The sequence below is a fragment of the Mesocricetus auratus genome, unplaced genomic scaffold, assembly GCF_017639785.1.
Source record: "Mesocricetus auratus isolate SY011 unplaced genomic scaffold, BCM_Maur_2.0 Super-Scaffold_100027, whole genome shotgun sequence".
NCBI lineage: Eukaryota > Metazoa > Chordata > Mammalia > Rodentia > Cricetidae > Mesocricetus > Mesocricetus auratus.
In genome coordinates, this window is record NW_024429208.1 from 2,421,845 (window position 1) to 2,441,753 (window position 19,909).

A 19,909-nucleotide genomic window follows, 5' to 3' on the forward strand; every position below is an offset into this window, starting at 1 on the left:
GGTGGGGAGGTGGGGCCCGAGGAGTCGGCCTCGCCTGACCACAAGGGCTCTGAGGGTCTCTGCCTGAAGAGGGAGAGGAGATCAGGGCCAGGCACTCTGGAATGCAGTCCCAGTCCCTGCTGCTGCTGCTGCTGCTGCTGCCCCCCCTGCCCAGTTTCCCAGGCATCGTGACTAGAGGTGAGGCATGGCCAGAGGCCAAGGGGGTGGGGACATACCTCACTTGAGGAGATGCTTGGTGAGGTCAGGGAAGAGAGGGCCAAGGTCCAGGCTCTGAAGGGATGCTGGAGGGAGGAGATTCTGTGGGAACAGCCTGCAGGGAGTGCTGACTGCCCCAGGGGCTGCTTAGACCCAGGCTTTGGGCTTGGTGCCAGGGGTAGTGCCTGCTGTGGAATGGGCAAGGGGCACCCATCCCCAAGGAGAAGCCGGCTGGCCCTGGAGGACGAGGCAGAGGGCTCCAGGTGTGGGACAGACAGGAGAAAGAGCTGACTGCCCGCTACAGGGAAGAGAGGAATGAGGAGGAGCAGAAGACACAGAGAGACCCCACCCGGTCCCTTTCTGTCCAGCTGTCCCCACCCCCAGTGGCTCATTGCTGGCCTTTCCTGAAGGAAATCCCTTAGGTGTCACCGCCATTCACCTCCCAGAGGCGCCCTTGGCTCCCTCCTAATCCCAGTTGTTCTGCTTCCGGGGGATGGAGCCGGGCTGGACTTGGGAGACTAGAGAATAAACAGGAAGGAGGTTGGAGTAATAACAGAAACCCTGAATGGAAGACCTGGGACAAGGGGACCGTGTGGAGAGTGGGACTGGGGTGTGAAGGAGGGGGTGGCATACAGCAGTGGCCACGTGGGGGCTGCCGGTCACTGCCGGTCACTGCACCTGGAAGAGGAAGGGCATTCACCCTCTCTTCCTCCTGTCTCTTTCCCAGAGCTTCCGTGTGGAGGTTTCCCAGACCCCTGTGCCAACGGAGGCACCTGCCTGCGGCTGTCCCAGGGACGAGGAACCTGCCAGTGAGTGTGCTTCTTGGGAGTGGGATCTGGAGAAAGAGGGAGATCAGGAAAGAGGGTGAGGAGTGACGGGGGGGGGGGGGGGGATTCAAATGGAGACAGAAGAGGAGGGAGAGAAGGAAGAGGGGCCACTGTCCTCAAACGTCCCTGTACCCCAGGTGTGTCCCTGGATTTCTGGGTGACACTTGCCAGTTTCCTGACCCCTGCTTGGACACCCAGCTCTGCAAGAATGGCGGGAGCTGCCAAGCGCTGCTGCCCACACCCCCGAGCTCCCCCTGGCCCGGCTTCTCCACGGGCCCCCAGCTTCTCCTGCACCTGCCCCTCCGGCTTCACGGGAGAGCGATGCCACATCCATCTGGAAGACCTCTGTCCGCCTTCTTTCTGCTCCAACGGGGGCCGCTGCTATGTCCAGGCCTCAGGCCGCCCACAGTGTTCCTGCGAGCCCGGGTGGACAGGTAGGCGCCCAGGGGTGTTTAGGTAAACACCTGAGGATGGCTGTGTTAGTCAGTCTTCCGGATGCCGTGGCAAACGCCAGGCGGAAGCTCCCAAAGGGATTGTTCTGGTTCAGTCTGATGGGTCTGCATCACGGGGAGCAGCACGGGGGAAACAGACAGGACGCGGGGTGCTCCCGTTTCTTCTCATTCTGTTGCCGCGATGAACACCCCGAGGGAAAGCAGCACAGGGGAGGAAAGGGTTGTGTGGCTGTTGTTTCCAGGTGACAGCCCATTGTTGAGCAGGAGTCCAGGAAGGACCCCAGAGCTGCCAATCGCACAACATCCACCGTCGAGAGCAGAGAGAACAAAAACATCCTTGCTTGTCCTCATCTGTCCTCCTCTTATGTAGCTCAGGGCCCTCTCCTAGGGGTGGCACTGTCCTCGGCGGGCTGAGCCTGCTGCATCAATTATCAGTCAAGATGACCCCCAACAGACATGCACACAGGCCAACCTGATCCAGGCAATTCCGAGATTGGGGCTCTCAGTTTCCTCCTCCTCTTCTTCTCTTTCTTCTCTTCTTCTTCATCCTCCTCCTCCTCTTCTCCTCCTCCTCCTCCTCCTCTTCTTCTTCTTCTCTTCCTCCTCCTTCTCACGATTGGGGCTCTCAGTTTCCTCCTCCTCCTCCTTCTCTTCTTCTTCTTCCTCTTCTTCTTCCTCTTCCTCTCCTTCTCCTCCTCCTCCTTCTCCTTCTTCTTCTTTTCGAGACAGGGTTTCTCTGTTTGGCTTTGTGGACCAGGCTGGCCTCGAACTCACAGAGATCCACCTGCCTCTGCCTCCCAAGTACTGGGATTAACAGTGTGCACCACCCCTGCCCAGCCACTTTCTTCTTTTTATGCAGTCCAGAGCGCCAATCCAGGGATTGGTACCGCCTGCTTTAAGAGTGGGTCTTCTCAACTCACTAAACCCAACCTCAAAACTATCTTCTTCTGGCCTCTCCGGGGTACCAGGCACACATGTGACGCCCAGACATACAGACACACACACATGCGTACAAGCAAAGCCCCCATACACAAGTGTGTAAAATGTAAAAAAGAAGAAAAGGGGGCTGGAGAGACGGCTCAGAGGTTAAGAGCACTGACTGCTCTTCCAGAGGTCCTGAGTTCAATTCCCAGCAACCACATGGTGGCTCACAACCATCTACAATTCAATCTGGTGCCCTCTGCTGGTATGTAGGCAGAACACTGTATATGTAATAGATAAATAAATTTAAAAAAGAAAAAAGAAAGAAAAGGGAACAGGGGACAGTTGGGCCAGGGCTCAGTGGGTAACACCTGCTGCCAACACTGACAGCCTGAGTTCAGTCCCTGGGATCCACACCACACACGGAAGGAGAGAAACAAAAGAACAGGAAATGGGTTCCAGGCAGTAAATGGGTTGCCTGGCGTGCACGGAGCGCTGGACTCGATGCAGCCGTGCACACTTCGGCTGTCCTGGTGCCTGTGTGCTCAGGAAGCAGAGGCAGAATCAGAAGCTCAAAGTCGGAGCAGACGTGATGATGCGCGCCTTCAATTCCAGCACTCAGAAGGCAGAGGATCTCTGTGAGTCGGGGGCCAGTCTGGTCTATGTAGCAAGTTCCAGGACAGCCAGGGCTATCTAGAGAGACCCTATGTCAAAACAAAAATGAAACCCACTCAGAGATGGCAAAATGAGCCAGCAGGGTGCCACTGAGGCTCTCCAGCTCCCCCAAGAAGGTCACTGCAGGAAACCCAAGTTTTCCCAGGTTGTAAAACTCCACTGTTAGCTACGTGTGCTTTCCAAAGTAGAAAATACGAACAATCTAACTACAACCCTCCTGACGCACAGCAGAACCAAGGCAGGGCGTGGAGCGCCCGGATAAAGAGGGCAAGAGAAAAATGGGGGGAAAGAAGGCAGAGAGCTGTGAGCACCGGACGAAACTAGACGGAGCAGCCACCGAGACGGCCCCCTCCCCACTCCTCCACCCCGCCCTGTTCCCTGCCACAGGTGAGCAATGCCAGCTCCGAGACTTCTGCTCAGCCAACCCCTGTGCCAACGGAGGCGTGTGCCTGGCCACATACCCCCAGATCCAGTGTCGCTGTCCACCGGGCTTCGAGGGTCACACCTGTGAACATGATGTCAACGAGTGCTTCCTGGAGCCAGGACCCTGCCCTAAGGGCACTTCCTGCCATAACACCTTGGGCTCCTTCCAGTGTCTCTGCCCTGTGGGGCAGGAGGGTCTCCAGTGCAAGCTCAGGAAGGGACCCTGTCCTCCCGGAAGCTGTCTCAATGGAGGCACCTGCCAGCCGGTGCCAGAAGGAGATGCCACCTTTCATCTCTGCCTCTGTCCCCCAGGTAGAGCCTCCCGCGGGCTCTCCTGCCCCCCCTCTGTCTGAGCAGGGAGGGTTCTCTCCCCTGGGGGGGCTCCATGGCTGACACCATGATCCCGACAGGGTTCACAGGCCCGGGCTGTGAGATGAATCCGGACGACTGTGTGGAGCATCAGTGTCAGAACGGGGCCGCCTGCCTGGATGGGCTGGGTACCTACACCTGCCTCTGCCCAAAGACCTGGAAGGGTGAGTTGTTCGGAGCAAGTTCGCGGCATCGGCAGTGCCCACTCCCGGCCTCCATCCTCACTAGAGTCCCAATGCCAGCCCTCGTCCCCTCCCTGCGCCCCTGCAGGCTGGGACTGCTCTGAAGACATAGATGAGTGTGAAGCCCAGGGTCCCCCTCGATGCAGAAATGGTGGCACCTGCCAGAACTCAGCGGGCGGCTTCCACTGCGTGTGTGTGAGCGGCTGGGGAGGCCCAGGCTGTGACGAGAACTTGGATGACTGTGCGGCCGCCACCTGTGCCCCGGGATCCACCTGCATTGACCGTGTGGGCTCCTTTTCCTGCCTCTGCCCACCAGGACGCACAGGTGCAGGCAGAGGATGTGGGGGAGGGGCTGGGGGAGAAAGTTCCTGAAGGACAATCAGGAGTCCCAAGCAGCGAGCGAGAGCCTCGCCCCCTCCGTCTCCCACAGGCCTCCTGTGCCACCTGGAGGACATGTGTCTGAGCCAGCCATGCCACGCCAGTGCCCAGTGCAGCACCAACCCTCTGACGGGCTCCGTCCTCTGCCTGTGCCAGCCTGGCTACTCAGGACCCACGTGCCACCAAGATCTGGATGAGTGTCAGATGGGTGAGCGTTCCCCAGCAGAGGCCGGATCTGACATGGAGACCCTGCATCAGTGAGAAAGGGGTGGGGGAGCAGCCCAGGGGAATTCCTGACACCAACCTTGCACCTTCACACTCACGCACACTTGGACACGTGTGCCCACACACACGCAAACCTGTAGAAATACAAATGCGTCTCACACACACACACACACACACAAATGGAATATATATATACATATATCCAATGAAAACACAAAAAGCTCACTTTTTTAACGAACCTGGACTTGGTCCAGCCCGTGTCCAAGTGCTCAGCTCCCACAGGTTGCCCCTTCATCCTCCATTATAAATGCACAGCCCCTTCTCTGACCAGACCCACCTCCACAGACAGGCCGCCACACCTTCCCTGACACTTTAGCCTCCTTGTCCTTACACACGCACGCACACACACACACACACACACACGCACCCGGCCTCTGTGGACTCTCGGTTCTCCTCTCCTCCCAGCCCATCAAGGACCCAGTCCCTGTGAACATGGCGGCTCCTGCATCAACACCCCTGGCTCCTTCAACTGCCTCTGCCCACCTGGCTACACAGGCCCCCGCTGCGAGGCGGATCACAACGAGTGCCTGTCCCAGCCCTGCCACCCAGGCGGCACCTGCCTGGACCTCCTTGCCACCTTTCACTGCCTCTGCCCACCAGGTACACAGGGCGGGGCCGAGGATGGGAGAGAACCAACTTCAGACCCAGGGGGAGTTGCCTAGCCAGAGTGACTGGCCTCAGTTTCTCCAGCATGCTTCTTTCTCTCCCAAGCACCCCCCTAAAACTGGGGTACCCACGGCCCTGGGAGAAGGGTGGGCTGCCCTATAATGAGATTGTGCCTAGTTCACGGGCAGGGTGCTCCGCCCATTCCATGGTCACGTGCATCCTGGCCCGCCGTACGTAGCTGCCCAGCCGAAGGAGACGGAATGACAGAAACATTTGCCACTTTGTCATACCAGCCCAGAACCTCCCCCCTCGGTTACACACTTTCCCTCAGAGAGGTGAAATTCCCTGGGCAAACCCTTGAAATTCCAGATGGGCCGTGTTAGAGTTGGCGTGATAGGAAAGGAATGTTGCGCGGATGCCCACACTCCTGCCTCCGAGATGCCAGAAGGAAGGAGAGAACAAGGCACACTATATCCCCACCTCATGAGTTAAAACACTGGACACCAGAGGCCACACTGGCCATGGGGAGCACAGGCAAACATTCACACCCTGGGCTTTAACCACCCCACCCCACCCCCTACGGGAAGCCAAGCAGCACCCAAGCATCCCCGCTCGGGCCACACACAGAGAAGTAGAGAAACTGCATCCAAGGGACAAGTTGCAGGCAGCAAGAGGTGTCAAGGCAGGCTCCCCAGGAAAGAGGAGGGGACAGGGAGGTCACAACGCTGGCCGTGAGGCCATTGAGACTAGGGAGGACTTAAAGGTGAAAATGGGGGTGACTTTTTCTTTATTCAAATCCTCCTACTCCACCACCATCATCACCATCGTTACCATCATCACCAACAGCACCACAACCACCACCATCCCCACCACCATCACCACACCCCTGCCAGGATCCCGGTTCCCCTGGCACAGGGGCCTAGATAGTATACAGGGGCTGATCGCCCTCCAGACAGACACCCCATCTTGCACTGTACTCCAAGAATCTCCAGGCTGGGCAGCCCACCAGGTTAGAGCCCCACACAGTAGGTACACAGAAAGGGCTTCAAACAGCACTTCCTCTCAGCCCTCAAAGCTACCCTGCTCCCTGAGCCTTGAGACCCGAGGGAAGCCGACACACACACACACACACACACACACACACACACACGCACGCGCACACGCGCACACACGCACACGCACACACACACGCACGCACACACACACACACACACACGCATTCACACATGCACGCGCGCACGCATGCGCGAGCATCTAAGCCTCAGGCTCATCAGGGCAGCACAGGCCGGCAGCACTGAGGGAAAGGAAAACTCTGCCAATCGAAGGCCGAGCGCTGCTGAGAACCCAGGTGTCCGCGTCTGTGTCCTCAGGCCTGGAAGGGAAGCTCTGTGAAGTGGAGACCAACGAGTGTGCCTCTAACCCTTGCCTGAACCAAGCTGGCTGTCATGACCTGCTCAACGGCTTCCTGTGCATCTGCCTCCCTGGTGGGTGACCATTCCGGCCCCCCTCCCTCTTGGCCAAAGCACCCCCAAGTCCTCCCTTGCTAGCTTGCCACCCTCCCCTCTGTCCTGCCATTCTCCTCTCCTCGGTGTACTCCCCCGCTTGTCCGCTCACTGGCTGGCTTTGGCGGGGCCACCACACACAGAGACTGCCTCTATTCCCGGGGTGACATGAGACAGGTTCTTTATCCGTGCTGGGGATGGGAGGCAGGGCACGAGTGTCTAAGGTAAGCACCTTACGCCCAGTCCAGCCGCCATCACTAGGAAGAAATGAGGGCCAGAGGGAAGCTGGGTAGCTTGCCCACAGCCTAGCAGCATCATAGCCAGCAGGAGCTGGGCTCCGCTCCTTCTGAATCATTTCTGTTGCCCTGCACCCAAGCGCCTTGAGCCTCTCAGAAGAGTCACTTTTGTCCACACTGCACCTCCCCGAGTGACCGTGAGCACCCTCCCTTCCCACCCCTCCCCCGCCAGGGTTCACGGGCGCCAGCTGTGAGGAAGACGTGGATGAGTGCAGCAGTGCCCCCTGTGCTAATGGGGGGCGCTGCCAAGACCAGCCTGGAGCCTTCCACTGCGAGTGTCTCCCAGGTAAACTGAGGTTCAGACCGCGGGGGAGGGGGGCCCATCGGTGCAACCCCTGACCCTCTCCTACGCTACAGGCTTTGAAGGGCCACGCTGTGAGACGGAGGCGGACGAGTGTCTGAGTGACCCCTGCCCCACGGGAGCCAGCTGCCTCGACCTCCCAGGAGCCTTCTCCTGCCTCTGCCGTCCTGGGTTCACAGGTCAGGAGACAAGAGAAAGAACTAGGAGGGTGTGTGAGCACTGGGGTGGAGAGGAGCCCACTGGGGTGGGGAGGAGCCCACTGGTGAGTGTTTGTTGGTCAGGATGTAAAAACAGAATGAGAATGACACCTCTTAAGCTAGTCAGTGCAAAAGTGCTTACCTTATAATGGGGTGGGCGTTGGTGGTGCACGCCTTTAATCCCAGCACTCAGGAGGCAGAGGCAGGTGGATCTCTGTGAGTTCAAGACCAGCCTGGTCTACAAGAGCTAGTTCCAGGGCAGCCTCCAAATCCACAGAGAAACTCTGTCTCAATAAATAAATAAATAAATAAATAAATAAATAAATAAATAAATAGGAAAAGGAAAACTCCATGTATACAGTATAAACACAGTTTATAACATGTGATAATCTCAAATCTGAGCCAGGTGTCGGGACACCCTTGTTGCTGTCATTGTGAGCCAGGTGTCTGGGGCAACTTTGCTGCTGTCATTATTGAGTAGTGACACATTCTGTGGGCTCAGAACCAGGGCTGCATGGGGCTGCATGATCAAACATCTCAGATCCATGCTGTATTTGATTTTTGAATTATTTTTTGGTCATTGTATGTTAGAAAAGTTTTACTGTTGCCAAATTTTTTGCAACTCCTACATTCAGTTATGAAGCCCATGTCTTCCCATGGGAGTACAGGACGCAACCCAACCCAGACTGGAAATGAAAAGGCTTCCTGGAGGAAGTGACCTTGAGAGCAGAGCGGGTCACAGAAAGTCAGGCAGAGCTGGACAGTAGTGGCGCATGGCTTTAGTCCCAGCACTTGGGAGGCAGAGGCAGGCGGATCTCTGTGAGTTCGAGGCCAGCTTGGTCTACAGGACAGGCTCCAAAGCTACTGAGAGAAACTCTGTCTCAAAAAAACAAAAGAAAGGAAGGAAGGAAGGAAGGAGGGAGGGAAGGAAGGAGGGAAGGAAGCCAGGCAGCCCAGTAAAGGGGAGTTAGCCGCTCGGAGGGTAAAAGCTCCAGTCAGGGAGCTACAGGAGACCCAGAGCTCAGGAAGGAACAGGGCAGGGATGTAGGAAAGACAGTCCTGTCCTGAAGTCAACAGAGACCAAGAAAGGACAGATGCATGGAGAGCGAGATGTCACACACACCAGTCTTTGACCCTTCAGGACCTAAAGGAGCTGACTTCCCTCAGACTCCTCCCTCCCACCCACACTCACAGGCCAGCTGTGTGAAGTTCCCTTGTGCACCCCCAACCTGTGCCAACCTGCTCAGCAATGCCAAGATCAGGAAGACACAGCCCATTGCCTCTGCCCCGATGGAAGTCCTGGCTGTGTCCCTGCTAAGGACAACTGCACCTGCCACCATGGCCATTGCCAAAGGTAACGCCGACCTCTACTGTGCCCTCCTCCCCATCAGCCTCAGTAGAACAGAAGGCAGCAGTGAGCAGGGTGCCAGCCAGTGGGATCTGACCAATGGGGGAACAGGAAGGAGACGGCAAATCTCGTTGGGAAAGTGGAAGGGAAGGCACCCTTGATGAGTGGTACCCACGGAGGGGAGTGTCTGAGCATCATGAGGGTGGCGGAAGACTACAGGGTCAGGGCAGAGAGAAGAGCATAGATACCAGGGCTGAGCCAGGCGGTGGGGGCGCACGCCTTTAATCCCAGCACTCGGGAGGCAGAGGCAGGAGGATCTCTGTGAGTTCGAGGCCAGCCTGGTCTACAAGAGCTAGTTCCAGGACAGACTCCAAAGCTACACAGAGAAACCCTGTCTCGAAAAACCAAACCAAACAACAACAACAAAATACCAGGGCTGCCTCATCTCTCCTTACATAAACATCTATTGGGCATCTTTGCGTGGGCACTTCCTGACACGGAGCAAGCCAGGTGAGTTACCAAACGCCTGTAATCCAATCACATGACTGTAGTCCTTGTTAAAGCAAGAGAATCGGGCAGCCAAGGCCACAGGCGGCTCTGTAGTGAGTGTTGAGGCAGGCCCAAGCTACAGGAGACCCCAGGGAGAAGAGGATGGGGGTGAGGAAGAAGAGAGCAAGAGGGAGAGAGCGTGTGTTCAGTCGGCACAGTGCCTCATCCACAACTACACAGTAATTTGAAGGCCAGCCTGGGCTACATAAGACCCGTCCTTTTTAAGTAAAATAATAATAATAATAACAATAACAATAAGGAGCATGGGCTTGGAGAGATGGCTCAGTGGTTAAGAGCACCGGCTGCTCTTGATTCCCAGAATCTGTACGGTGGCTCACAGTCATCACACTCCCAGTCCCGGGGATCCAACGCCCTCTTCTGGCCTCCACAGGCGCCACGCACACACGCACGCGCGCGCACACACACACACACACACACACACACACACACACGGTGCCCAGACACACATGCAAAGCACCCATACCCATAAAACGATAGGTAAAACATTCCTTACAACGGGGAGAGGGGGCAAACAAGAGTCTCGGGGACCAAAAAGGAGATGATCTCAAGGGTCCAATCAACAAAATAAAGAGGGAGCGACACGCCCCCCCTTTTTATTCTGCCAGATCCTCCTGTGTGTGTGACGCGGGTTGGACTGGGCCAGAATGTGAGACAGAGCTTGGGGGATGCATCTCCACGCCCTGTGCCCATGGGGGGACCTGCCACCCCCAGCCCTCTGGCTACAACTGCACCTGCCCCACGGGATACGCAGGTGAGTCTCTCCCTGGATCACTCGAGTCTAAAGCCGCGCGAGTCTAAAGCCGCGCGAGTCGGAGCTGTGGCTATGAGCTCCGCCAGGAGGAGAACTGAGTGTGGGTTGTGGGGGCCACAGTGCACGGGAGGTGAAGGAAGAGGGTGGCTGGGGGCGGGGGGAGGGGCTGTAGGGACGGGGCGTGGCTATAGGATAGGGGTGCGCGGAAAGCCGATGAAGCGCATAAGGCAAGAGAGTAGGGAGGATCCCCCCCTTTCTCAGAGCTCGCCTGCTCCCTCAGGGCTGTCCTGTGATGAGGAGGTCACAGCCTGTCACTCGTGGCCCTGTCTCAATGGAGGCTCCTGCAGCCCCAGGCCTGGGGGCTACTCCTGCGCCTGCCCTCCAAGTCACACGGGTCCCCACTGCCAAACTGTCACGGACCGCTGTGTGTCCGGTGAGTGCTCTCCTGGGTTCTGAACCACACAGCGGGTCACAGGGGCTGGGCTGGGTGCCCGCGGCACGGCTTTGAAGGTGTTAGCTGGAGGCTTGTCGTGAACTTCAGATGGTAGAAGACCCGCCTAGCACCCATGACGCCTCAGGTTCAACCCCCGGCACCACAAGGGATGGTGGCGCTCACCTGTAATCCCAGCCCTTTCAGGGGTGGAAGCAGAGGGTCGGGAGTTCAAAGCCATCCTTGGCTACATGTCCCGTTTAAACGGGCCTGTCCAAAAAATATATAGAGAGAGATGAAAGGTTGAGAAATAGCTCAGAGGATCAAGTCCCTTGCCACCGCCAAGCCTGAAGAAGACAGGAGGAGTTCAATCCCCAGGACCCACACGGCAGGAGAGAGAGAGCCGACCCCTCAAAGTGTGGGTCCTTTTACCTCCACACGCCCACTGTGGCACGCACATAACCCCCCCCCACCATATGAATGCAAAAGCAATTTTAAATGTGTACATGTAAGAACACGTTTTAAATAACTAACTGGACAACAGTAAGCCGTCTTGGTGAGAGGCGTACAACCTTTGCACTGCGTGTGCCCGGGGTCACAGGCCAGGTTCCGGGCATGGAACCCAACCCCTCACAGACTCCTCCCTCCAGCCTCGTGCCTCAATGGGGGCACCTGCGTGAACAAGCCTGGCACTTTCTTCTGCCTCTGTGCCACGGGCTTCCAGGGGCTTCACTGTGAGAGGAAGATTAGCCCCACCTGTGCAGACAGGTGAGCATGGTGCCAGCCCCCCAGGGGGAGGGGGCAACCCTCAGCCCCCATTTCCTCTTCGCTGCTCCCTTTGGGCTCTGGGCTACCACGGCCCCCCACCTGCTGGCCACCCCTCCTCCAAGAAGCTGGGCTGCCATTTACCCTCAACCCAACTCCTTATCCACATCAGACACTCCCCAGCTCCCAGACCCTCCCACTGCAGTGTCTCTGTCTTCCCCAGCCCCTGCAGGAACAAGGCGACCTGCCAAGACACACCTCAGGGTGCCCGCTGCCTCTGCAACCCTGGCTATACAGGAAGCAGCTGCCAGGTGAGGTGCGGTTACCCAAAGGTGCCAAGTGGGAGAGGCTGGAGCGCTCCAGCTGATTGGGCCTTGGGGACTGACGGCTGGGCAGCAGGGAAACTGGGACAGATGTCCACGTGAAGGGATGTGAAGGGTTAACCTCTCACTTGCATGTGAGGTGCAGGAAGAAGGGAAGCCCATGGTATTAGTCCAACACTTGGGAGGCAGAGGCCAAAGAATCAGGAGTTTAAGGCCAGCCTCAGCTACTCACCGCAAGTTTGAGGACATCGTGGGGTAGAAAAGACCTTATCTCCCACCCACCCCCATGTGACCCCCAAAAAAAGTCTGGGTGTTGGGGGTGAGCTGTATGAATTTCTAATCCTGGAGACTGAACTGAAATGTGAAGTTGGAGAGGGTCGTTGGCTCGGTGGGTTCGCGAGCAGGTCACCTTGGAAACGAGAGATTTCGAGGGTGCTACCGTTGGCAGAGGCTCACCTCCGGATCCCAGACGTACAGGCCCTCATATCTCGTGTTCTCTCCCGACCCCCAGACCCTGGCAGACTTGTGTGCCCAGAAGCCCTGCCCGCGCACTGCCCGGTGCGTCCAGAGCGGGCCCTCCTTCCAGTGCCTGTGCCTCCAGGGGTGGACAGGGCCTCACTGTGACCTCCCCGTGTCCTGCCAGAAGGCTGCGATGAGCCAAGGTACCCGCAGCCCCAGTCACCAGCCCCAGGGCAGCCTCAAAGCTTGTGTCACAGCTGAAACAACCAAGAGAAACTAGGGTAACTCACTCTACGGTTCCACACACACGGGGCAGGCAGCCGTACACAGCTCCGCTCTGCTGCTGTAGCCAATATCAACAGCCCGGACGAGACTCCGGTTTAGCACAGCCTGTCTCACCTGGAGTCACTCAGTCCCACAAAGGCTAGGGAGGCCACCGGGGTGAACCAGTATAACCCGACAACAGCACCAGCATCTCAGCTGCCCAGCCTCTTACAGAATACTCTACGTCTGGGTCCCCCACTCCCCGCCACCGGAGAATATTTCCACCCAACTTAGATCCACCCCTCCCCTGTCTGTCTGTCTGTCTTCCCAGGCGTAGAGGTCTCCGACCTGTGCCAGAACGGAGGCCGCTGTATCGACAGGGGCTCCTCCTATTTCTGCCTCTGTGCTCCTGGGTTCCAAGGCAGGTTATGCCAGGATAACGTGGACCCCTGCGAGCCCAAGCCCTGCCGGCACGGCGCCACCTGTGTGGCCCAGCAGCCCAACGGCTACGTCTGCCAGGTAAGAGGTCTAGAGAGGGTTGGTGAGAACCTAGCTTATCCAGTGCTCCCTGTAGCCCGCGTGCCCATCCACCCACCACGTCAGGCTGTTTCAAAAACCTTCCACATCTTTCCCTTCATCCTTTTTTTTATTTTTTTTATTTTTTTATTTTTTATTTGGTTTTACGAGACAAGGTTTCTCTGTATTGTTTTGGAGGCTGTCAGTCCAGCCTGGCCTGGAATTCACAGAGATCCGCCTGCCTCTGCCTCCCGAGTGCTGGGATTAAAGGTGTGCGCCACCACCGCCTGGCCTTTTTTTTTTTTAATTCTACCTTGATAACCTACATCAAACTCCTCGCCTCCTCTTTTGTCCTTCTGCTGGTTCAGTCTTCACCCCACTGCTGAAGGGATCTACTAAAAATCAGAAGCTGACCATCCCTCCCCCATTAACACCTTCAGGGACAACTCCCTCCAAAGCCCTGTCCTCGGCCACGCCCGCTCCTGTCCCCACTGTCCTGCTTCCTGCCCCAGGGTCACGAACTGTCTCTTTCACACACACCCATGGCGTGATCCCCCTTCGGACCTCAGACCCTACTGTGTGCGGCTCTGCCTAGAACAGCCTCTTCCTGCCTCTTATGCCTGCCCCACAGGGTGACCTGGAGGCACCTGCCTCTGGTTGGTGCCTGGTTTGTTTGTTTTTTTTCTCTGGGCTGGAGAGAGGGCCTCTCCTCGAGGGTACGGGCCACTATCCGGGAGAGGAGACGCTGGGAGTAAAAGCACAACCTGCTTAAATCCTGTGCTCAGGAACTCAGCTTTTTAAAAATGTTGTGTGTATGAGAGCTTTGTGTGTATGTGAAAGACCCCCAGAGTGGGGAGACCCTCACTCAAGTCTTGGGATAAGCGGACGCCCCAGTAATTCGAGAGAGACCGTTCTTGATGCAAGCACACGAGGTTTATTCGGGGAACCAGTGCACCGGGGCCGAGCTCATGACCCTCGCAGGGGCAGAGGAGTTCGACCCCTAGTAGCTGCAGTCGGGGGCTTTTAAAGGGGAAAAACTGAATCGGGGAGTTAGGCAAACATCATAAACATAACGGATGAGAAGCTAAATGGTAGCTTATGTCTTAACAGGAAGGTTATCTCAAGCAAGCATTCTTTGGGCATTGTACAGTTAAACACTGAGCAGGAATATGGTGAGCTAGTTCCTGGATCAGGGAGGGTTATCTTTTAAGTTTATCTTGAGGTCTCCAGTTTCTCAGGAGAGGGCAGAAGGGCAAGTCACTCTGTGATGGGCTAGTCACTAGGGGTCTAAAAATGTTGAGTTGGGATCTCTCATATGCATGGCAAGGACCTATGGAGGTCAGAAGATAGAGTCAGATACCCTGGAACTGGAGTCACAGATGGTTGTGAGAAACTGCGTCGATGCTGGGACTTGAACCCAGGCCTCTATAAGAGCAGCCAGTGCTCTCAATGAGTCACCTCTCCTGCCCCTGGACCTTTTATTATTATTATTATTATTATTATTATTATTATTATTATTATTATCATCATCATCATCATCATCATCACTACAGGGTTTCTCTGTGTAACCCTGGCTGTCCCGGAACATGCTTTGTAGACCAGGCTGGCCTTGAACTCAGAGATCCCCATCCAGTCCCTACACTTCTACTTCTTTTCTTGTTTTTTCTTTGAGGCTTGGTCTCATGTAGCCCAGGTTGGCCTTGAACTCACTATGTTGCTTCAGATGACCATAAACTCTCCTGCCTCCCACCTAGTCAGTGCTGGGACTGTAGGTATGCACCCCCACACCTACTTTATAGTTACGGGGAATCAAACCTAGGACCATGTGTATGCTAGTGTCTTAGTTAGGGCTTCTATTACTAATTGCATGAAAATGGGCACAATAAAGAAATCGAAACTAGCCACCTCAAGGGTGAAAAGAGACCAGTTCATCCCAAACCACTAAGGGTGTCTCTCAGGAAAGCAAGATGTGACAGGGGAATTTTTTTTTCAGGGTTAAATGGGAACTAGAGAAAGGGGACCTATGAGCAGGGAGCCTAGAGACTAGCATTAACCTTGACAATAATCCTCTTGCCCAAGATTATTAGGAGAATGACTACCTTTGTGGCCAAGCAGGAACTTTCTTCAAGCCACTGACGGAATGGGGCCTTTTGTCTAAATGCCCAACCTTGTTAAAAGGACTTTCTTGGGGGACTAGACACTGGGAACAGACACCACAACCAGGCGGCTCTTACAAAGGAAAGCGTGTACATGTGGCTACGATTCAGAGGTTTGGTTTATTGTCATGGCGGGGAGCATTGCAGCGAGCGCGCAGGCAGACCCGGTGCTGGAGAAGGTGGCGAGAGCCCTGCATCTTATTCTGCAGGCAGCGGGAGGAGACAGTGAGCCACTAGGCCTGGTTTGAGCTCCTGAGACCTCAAAGCCCACCCTCTAGTGAAGCACTTCTGCTGTCCGAGGTTTCTTGTCCTGCCAGGCCCCCCCTGCCCTTCTCAGCCCCGAAGAAATACACGGACGCTATATTAACCATAAAACTATTGGCCGATGGCTAGGGCTACTTATTAACTAGTTCTGTCTTATTACTAACCCGTTTCTATAAATCTATGTATTTCCGCGTGCTCTTGGCTTACCGGAGAATGCCCGGACCTGTTACTCTTTCCTCGGCTACATAGGGCTACATAGCATCCTCCTTGGTCTCCCTGTGCCTACCTTTCCCAGAATTCTTGTCTCCTAGTCCCGCCTATCTTCCTGCCTCTATTGGCCAAACAGTGTTTATTTATCAGCCGATAAGAGAAACACACACACACAGGACACCCCCCATCACACTTCCTCCAACAAAGCCACACCCACTCCAACAAGACCACGCCCTATGGACTCCTGGAGGGGCCATGTTTATTCAAACCACTCCGCAAGGCAAACACTTAGCCCACTTAGTTACTTGCCCCAGCATCGACAGATGTAACCCTCAGGAACATTTTTCAGGATGGGACTAGGGATGACCCTGTCTCAAACGTGATGAGACGCGTATGTATCCTGGCGTGGGAATCTCTGTGCCCTGGCTCTTCCACTCCACGTCCTCGTGAAACTCCCTCCCCAAAGGCTTCCAAGACGCCCTCCACACGTTCCTACAGCTCTCCGGATTCTCTGTGAACCCGTTCTCTCCAGTTCTCCGAAGCCTCCCTTCTAGCATGCCATAGAACCTGTGACTTTGCCCTCACAAGCAAAAACCACGGTGTGGCCCTGGGCAGAGTCAGTCTTGCTGACTGACTCCGGTGTGGCTTCCGGAGGAGGCGTCTTCACCTTTCTGCAAGCTGTTTCCTTACGTGTGAAGTTGGGGTTAAATGGGATTTCTTTACTGTTGCTAAGCGGACGGTGACGGTGTAAGGTTAGACATACATACAGATTATGCATCCGGTGCAATCAGTGCTGTCTCTGTTGACTAAGCTTCACAGACAGGGGTGAGTTCTTTTTTGTTGTTGTTGTTTTTTCAAGACAGGGTTTCTCTGTGGCTTTGGAGGCTGACCTGGAACTCGCTCTGTAGACCAGGCTGGCCTCGAACTCACAGAGATCCGCCTGCCTCTGCCTCCCAAGTACTGGGATTAAAGGCATGGGCTACCAACGCCCGGCTCGGGTAAGTTCTACCCTTCCCTTTATCTGTACTGCTTAAAAAGCTGCCTGGTCGGGAGGTGGCTTAGCCAAGAAAGCAATCCCCTCAGAAGCCTGAAGATCTGAGTCCGATCCCCAAAGCCCAAGTACAAAGCGTGGCTCTGCAGCGCATGCCTGTAACCCGGTGAGCCGGGAGGCAGATCCTGGGGGTTAGCAGGTCAGCTAAAGTCCCCAGCCAATAAGAGGCCCTGTCTCAAGCAAAAGGTGGGAAATCCTGAGGACTGGTTGAAAAGTCCACACACACACACACACACACGCACGCACGCACGCACGCACGCACGCACGCACGCGTGTCACAAGTAGTTATTCAGGGGACTCTTAACGTGTGAGAGAGGCTGGAGGGTAAGGCAGTAGGGGGAAAAAGAGGTTTGTTTCACCAGAAATGAGACAATGCTTAGTGTTGCATTGTTTGGTCAACCTCTGCTGTGTCCAGACTCTGAACCCCAAAATCGCCAAGAGACCCGATCCGATGCAAAAGCAAGAGTCTTCAATTTTACGAGTTAACCCGTACCTCCGTCCGTCAGTCAGTCCAGTCCGACACAGCGTGTGGAGCAGGCGGGACCCAGAGCAGCAGTGGGGCAGGGAACACATTGGGGTAGAGCAAGGGGAGTGTCTGGGGCCCGCAACAGTCTCGGGATTGGTGCACTTCCGGCCTTGGGCAGCCCGTCCTGAGTGGTCAGCTGCAGCTGCAACTGCAGCCTGGTTGCTATGGCCTAGAAGCCCTCCCTGGGTGGTTGCTATGCTCTGCATTCCAGAGCCCGCCAGCTAGCTTCTGGTTGGTTCCCTGCCACACAGAGGCTATCTAGCTTCCTAGTGATTAGAAGGCGGGGCAAGGTCGGTCGGGGGCTCAGCACCTAAGCCTAGAGTCAGGGGCCTTTGTCTTGCTGGGTCTCTTCTGCAGCCTGTCATGGCCGCTAGCCCCTGGGTGAGCGGCTGCTGGTCCCCTCAGCTCTCTCTCGCTGAGCAGTCTCTCGTATCCTGTGGTGCTGAGACAGGCTGCGATGGATGAGGAGTTTGGCTGTGGAGGTGGGCACCTGTCAGACCACCTTGAGCTCAGTTTACCCACCGGCTCCTGTGTCTGCAGTGCGCCCCGGGCTACGAAGGACAGAACTGCTCCAAAGAACAGGACGCCTGTCGGTCTCAACCGTGCCACCACCAAGGGACCTGCACCCCCAGGCCTGGGGGTTTCCACTGCGCCTGCCCTCCAGGCTTTGTGGGGCCGCGCTGTGAGGGGGATGTGGACGAGTGTCTCGACCGGCCCTGCCACCCCACGGGCACTGCCGCCTGCCACTCCCTAGCCAATGCCTTCTATTGCCAGTGTCTGCCTGGACACACAGGTGAGGGCTGGGGTCTCCGGGGGACACAGCTGAGAGCAGGGAAACCCAGACAGCCCCCCCCTTTAACAGGCAGACTTCCCACCCTCTGCCTCCAACCTCACCCCCACCCCCACCACAGGCCAGCGCTGTGAGGTGGAGACAGACCCCTGCCAGAGCCAACCCTGCTCCAACGGAGGGTCCTGCGAGGTCACCACGGGGCCACACCCTGGCTTCACCTGCCACTGCCCCAAGGTAGGTGTTGCAACAACACCCATTTCTCTCTCTTCTCCCCACCCTGATGGAAGATAAGAAAACCAGAGCCAAAACCCTAGGGCGGTGGGGGGGGGCCGGGCATCGGAAATAGAACACCTGGAGAAAGCCCAAGTTCACCCTGGTTCTCAGAAACAGCGAAAGGCAGAGTCCGAGGGCAGCGCGATTGTCCCTGCCCTTTGGGAGGTCAGACGTGGGGATCACTGAGTTCAAGGTCATCCTTGGCCCAGTGACTTTCATTCAGTCTGGGCTACATGACACCATCTCAAAAAAATAGACACAACAAAGCCAAGCCTTCCTAGAGTAACTTTAGACAAGTTCTTTAAGCTGTATGAGGGGGACAGGTGTGAGGGGCTCATGGCAGGGCCTTGGGTTGTGACAACAGTCGTGCCTTCTTCCTTCGTTACCCTGTCGGTAACACTCACAAGCCAAACCCAGGAACCAAGACGGCAAACGCTTCCCTCTGCTCGTGCCCTCCCCCGCTCACCCTGGGAATGGAGAGGAGAGCTTGTGACGGTCTCCAAGGACGTCCCAGTCGGTGGTCCACTGCACTAGCCCACCAGTCTCACGGGCTTGGACCCTGACACGGAGCCTGGCCGCATAACCCCGCCCCTCACATTCCCGCCACACTGCAATATGCCAGTGTGTGGAGTTGGCAGGGGTTACAACTGCAGCATCCATTGCAATCGACTTGACGTTCTCCGAGGTGCCCTTGTAGATGACCGCCTGGAGCCCTCTGGGCAGGGTTATCCCAGGAATTTCTGACGCGGGTCCTCCCGTGTCCTCTCTTCTCTGCTGCAGGGTTTTGAAGGCTCCACCTGCGGCCGCAGAGCCCCTTCCTGTGGCATCCACCATTGCCACCACGGAGGCCTCTGTCTGCCCTCCCCTAAGCCAGGCTCCCCACCCCTCTGTGCCTGCCTCGGTGGCTTCGGGGGCCCTGACTGCCTGACACCCCCAGCTTCACAAGGTTGTGGGCCCCCCTCGCCCTGCCTACACAACGGTAACTGCTCTGAGACGCCCGGGTTGGGCAACGCTGGCTTTCAGTGCTCCTGCCCTCCCGACTCTCCGGGGCCCAGGTGTCAAAGGCCAGGGGCAGATGGCTGTGAGGGCAGAGGCGGTGATGGGGCTTGTGACGCTGGCTGCAGTGGTCCAGGAGGAGACTGGGATGGGGGGGACTGCTCCCTGGGGGTCCCAGACCCCTGGAAGGGCTGTCCCCCCCATTCCCAGTGCTGGCTTCTCTTCCGGGACGGACGGTGCCACCCACAGTGCGACTCTGAGGCGTGTCTGTTCGATGGCTATGACTGTGAGATCCCTCCAACCTGCACGTGAGTCTGGAGCCCGGGAATGAGGGGTGGGATGGGGCGGAGGTGAGGGGACACACGTGCCTGAGTTGATAGGACGGTGAGCTTTGGACTCCAGGGAGTCCCCATGCTAAGAAACACTCTGGGCTCCAACCCAGAGCCTTGGTCTGTACTCCCTGAGAGCTCCAAGGCCTTAGGCTTCAGCATCCCTCATCCAGACATCCTGTGGTAGAAAACCTCCCCTCAGCCGGGCGTTGGTGGCGCATGCCTTTAATCACAGCACTCGGGAGGCAGAGACAGGCAGATCTCTGTGAGTTCGAGGCC

General features: G+C 56.6%; 1 protein-coding gene across 1 annotated transcript in view; it reads left to right on the plus strand.

The window, feature by feature from the left end:
- The window catches only part of Notch4 (notch receptor 4), a 25,123-nt gene continuing 5,214 nt past the window's right edge, over positions 1-19,909 (plus strand). Inside the window, 22 exon segments of the mRNA XM_040732465.1 lie at positions 1-177; positions 923-1,004; positions 1,160-1,277; positions 1,279-1,456; positions 3,458-3,805; positions 3,904-4,026; positions 4,133-4,369; positions 4,475-4,630; positions 5,113-5,307; positions 6,684-6,797; positions 7,284-7,397; positions 7,469-7,591; positions 8,804-8,963; positions 10,133-10,278; positions 10,559-10,711; positions 11,359-11,476; positions 11,697-11,784; positions 12,308-12,458; positions 12,851-13,038; positions 17,783-18,035; positions 18,154-18,266; positions 19,086-19,609. Of these exon segments, the coding sequence (XP_040588399.1) occupies positions 102-177; positions 923-1,004; positions 1,160-1,277; positions 1,279-1,456; positions 3,458-3,805; positions 3,904-4,026; positions 4,133-4,369; positions 4,475-4,630; positions 5,113-5,307; positions 6,684-6,797; positions 7,284-7,397; positions 7,469-7,591; positions 8,804-8,963; positions 10,133-10,278; positions 10,559-10,711; positions 11,359-11,476; positions 11,697-11,784; positions 12,308-12,458; positions 12,851-13,038; positions 17,783-18,035; positions 18,154-18,266; positions 19,086-19,609 (3,758 nt within the window). The 5' untranslated portion in view covers positions 1-101.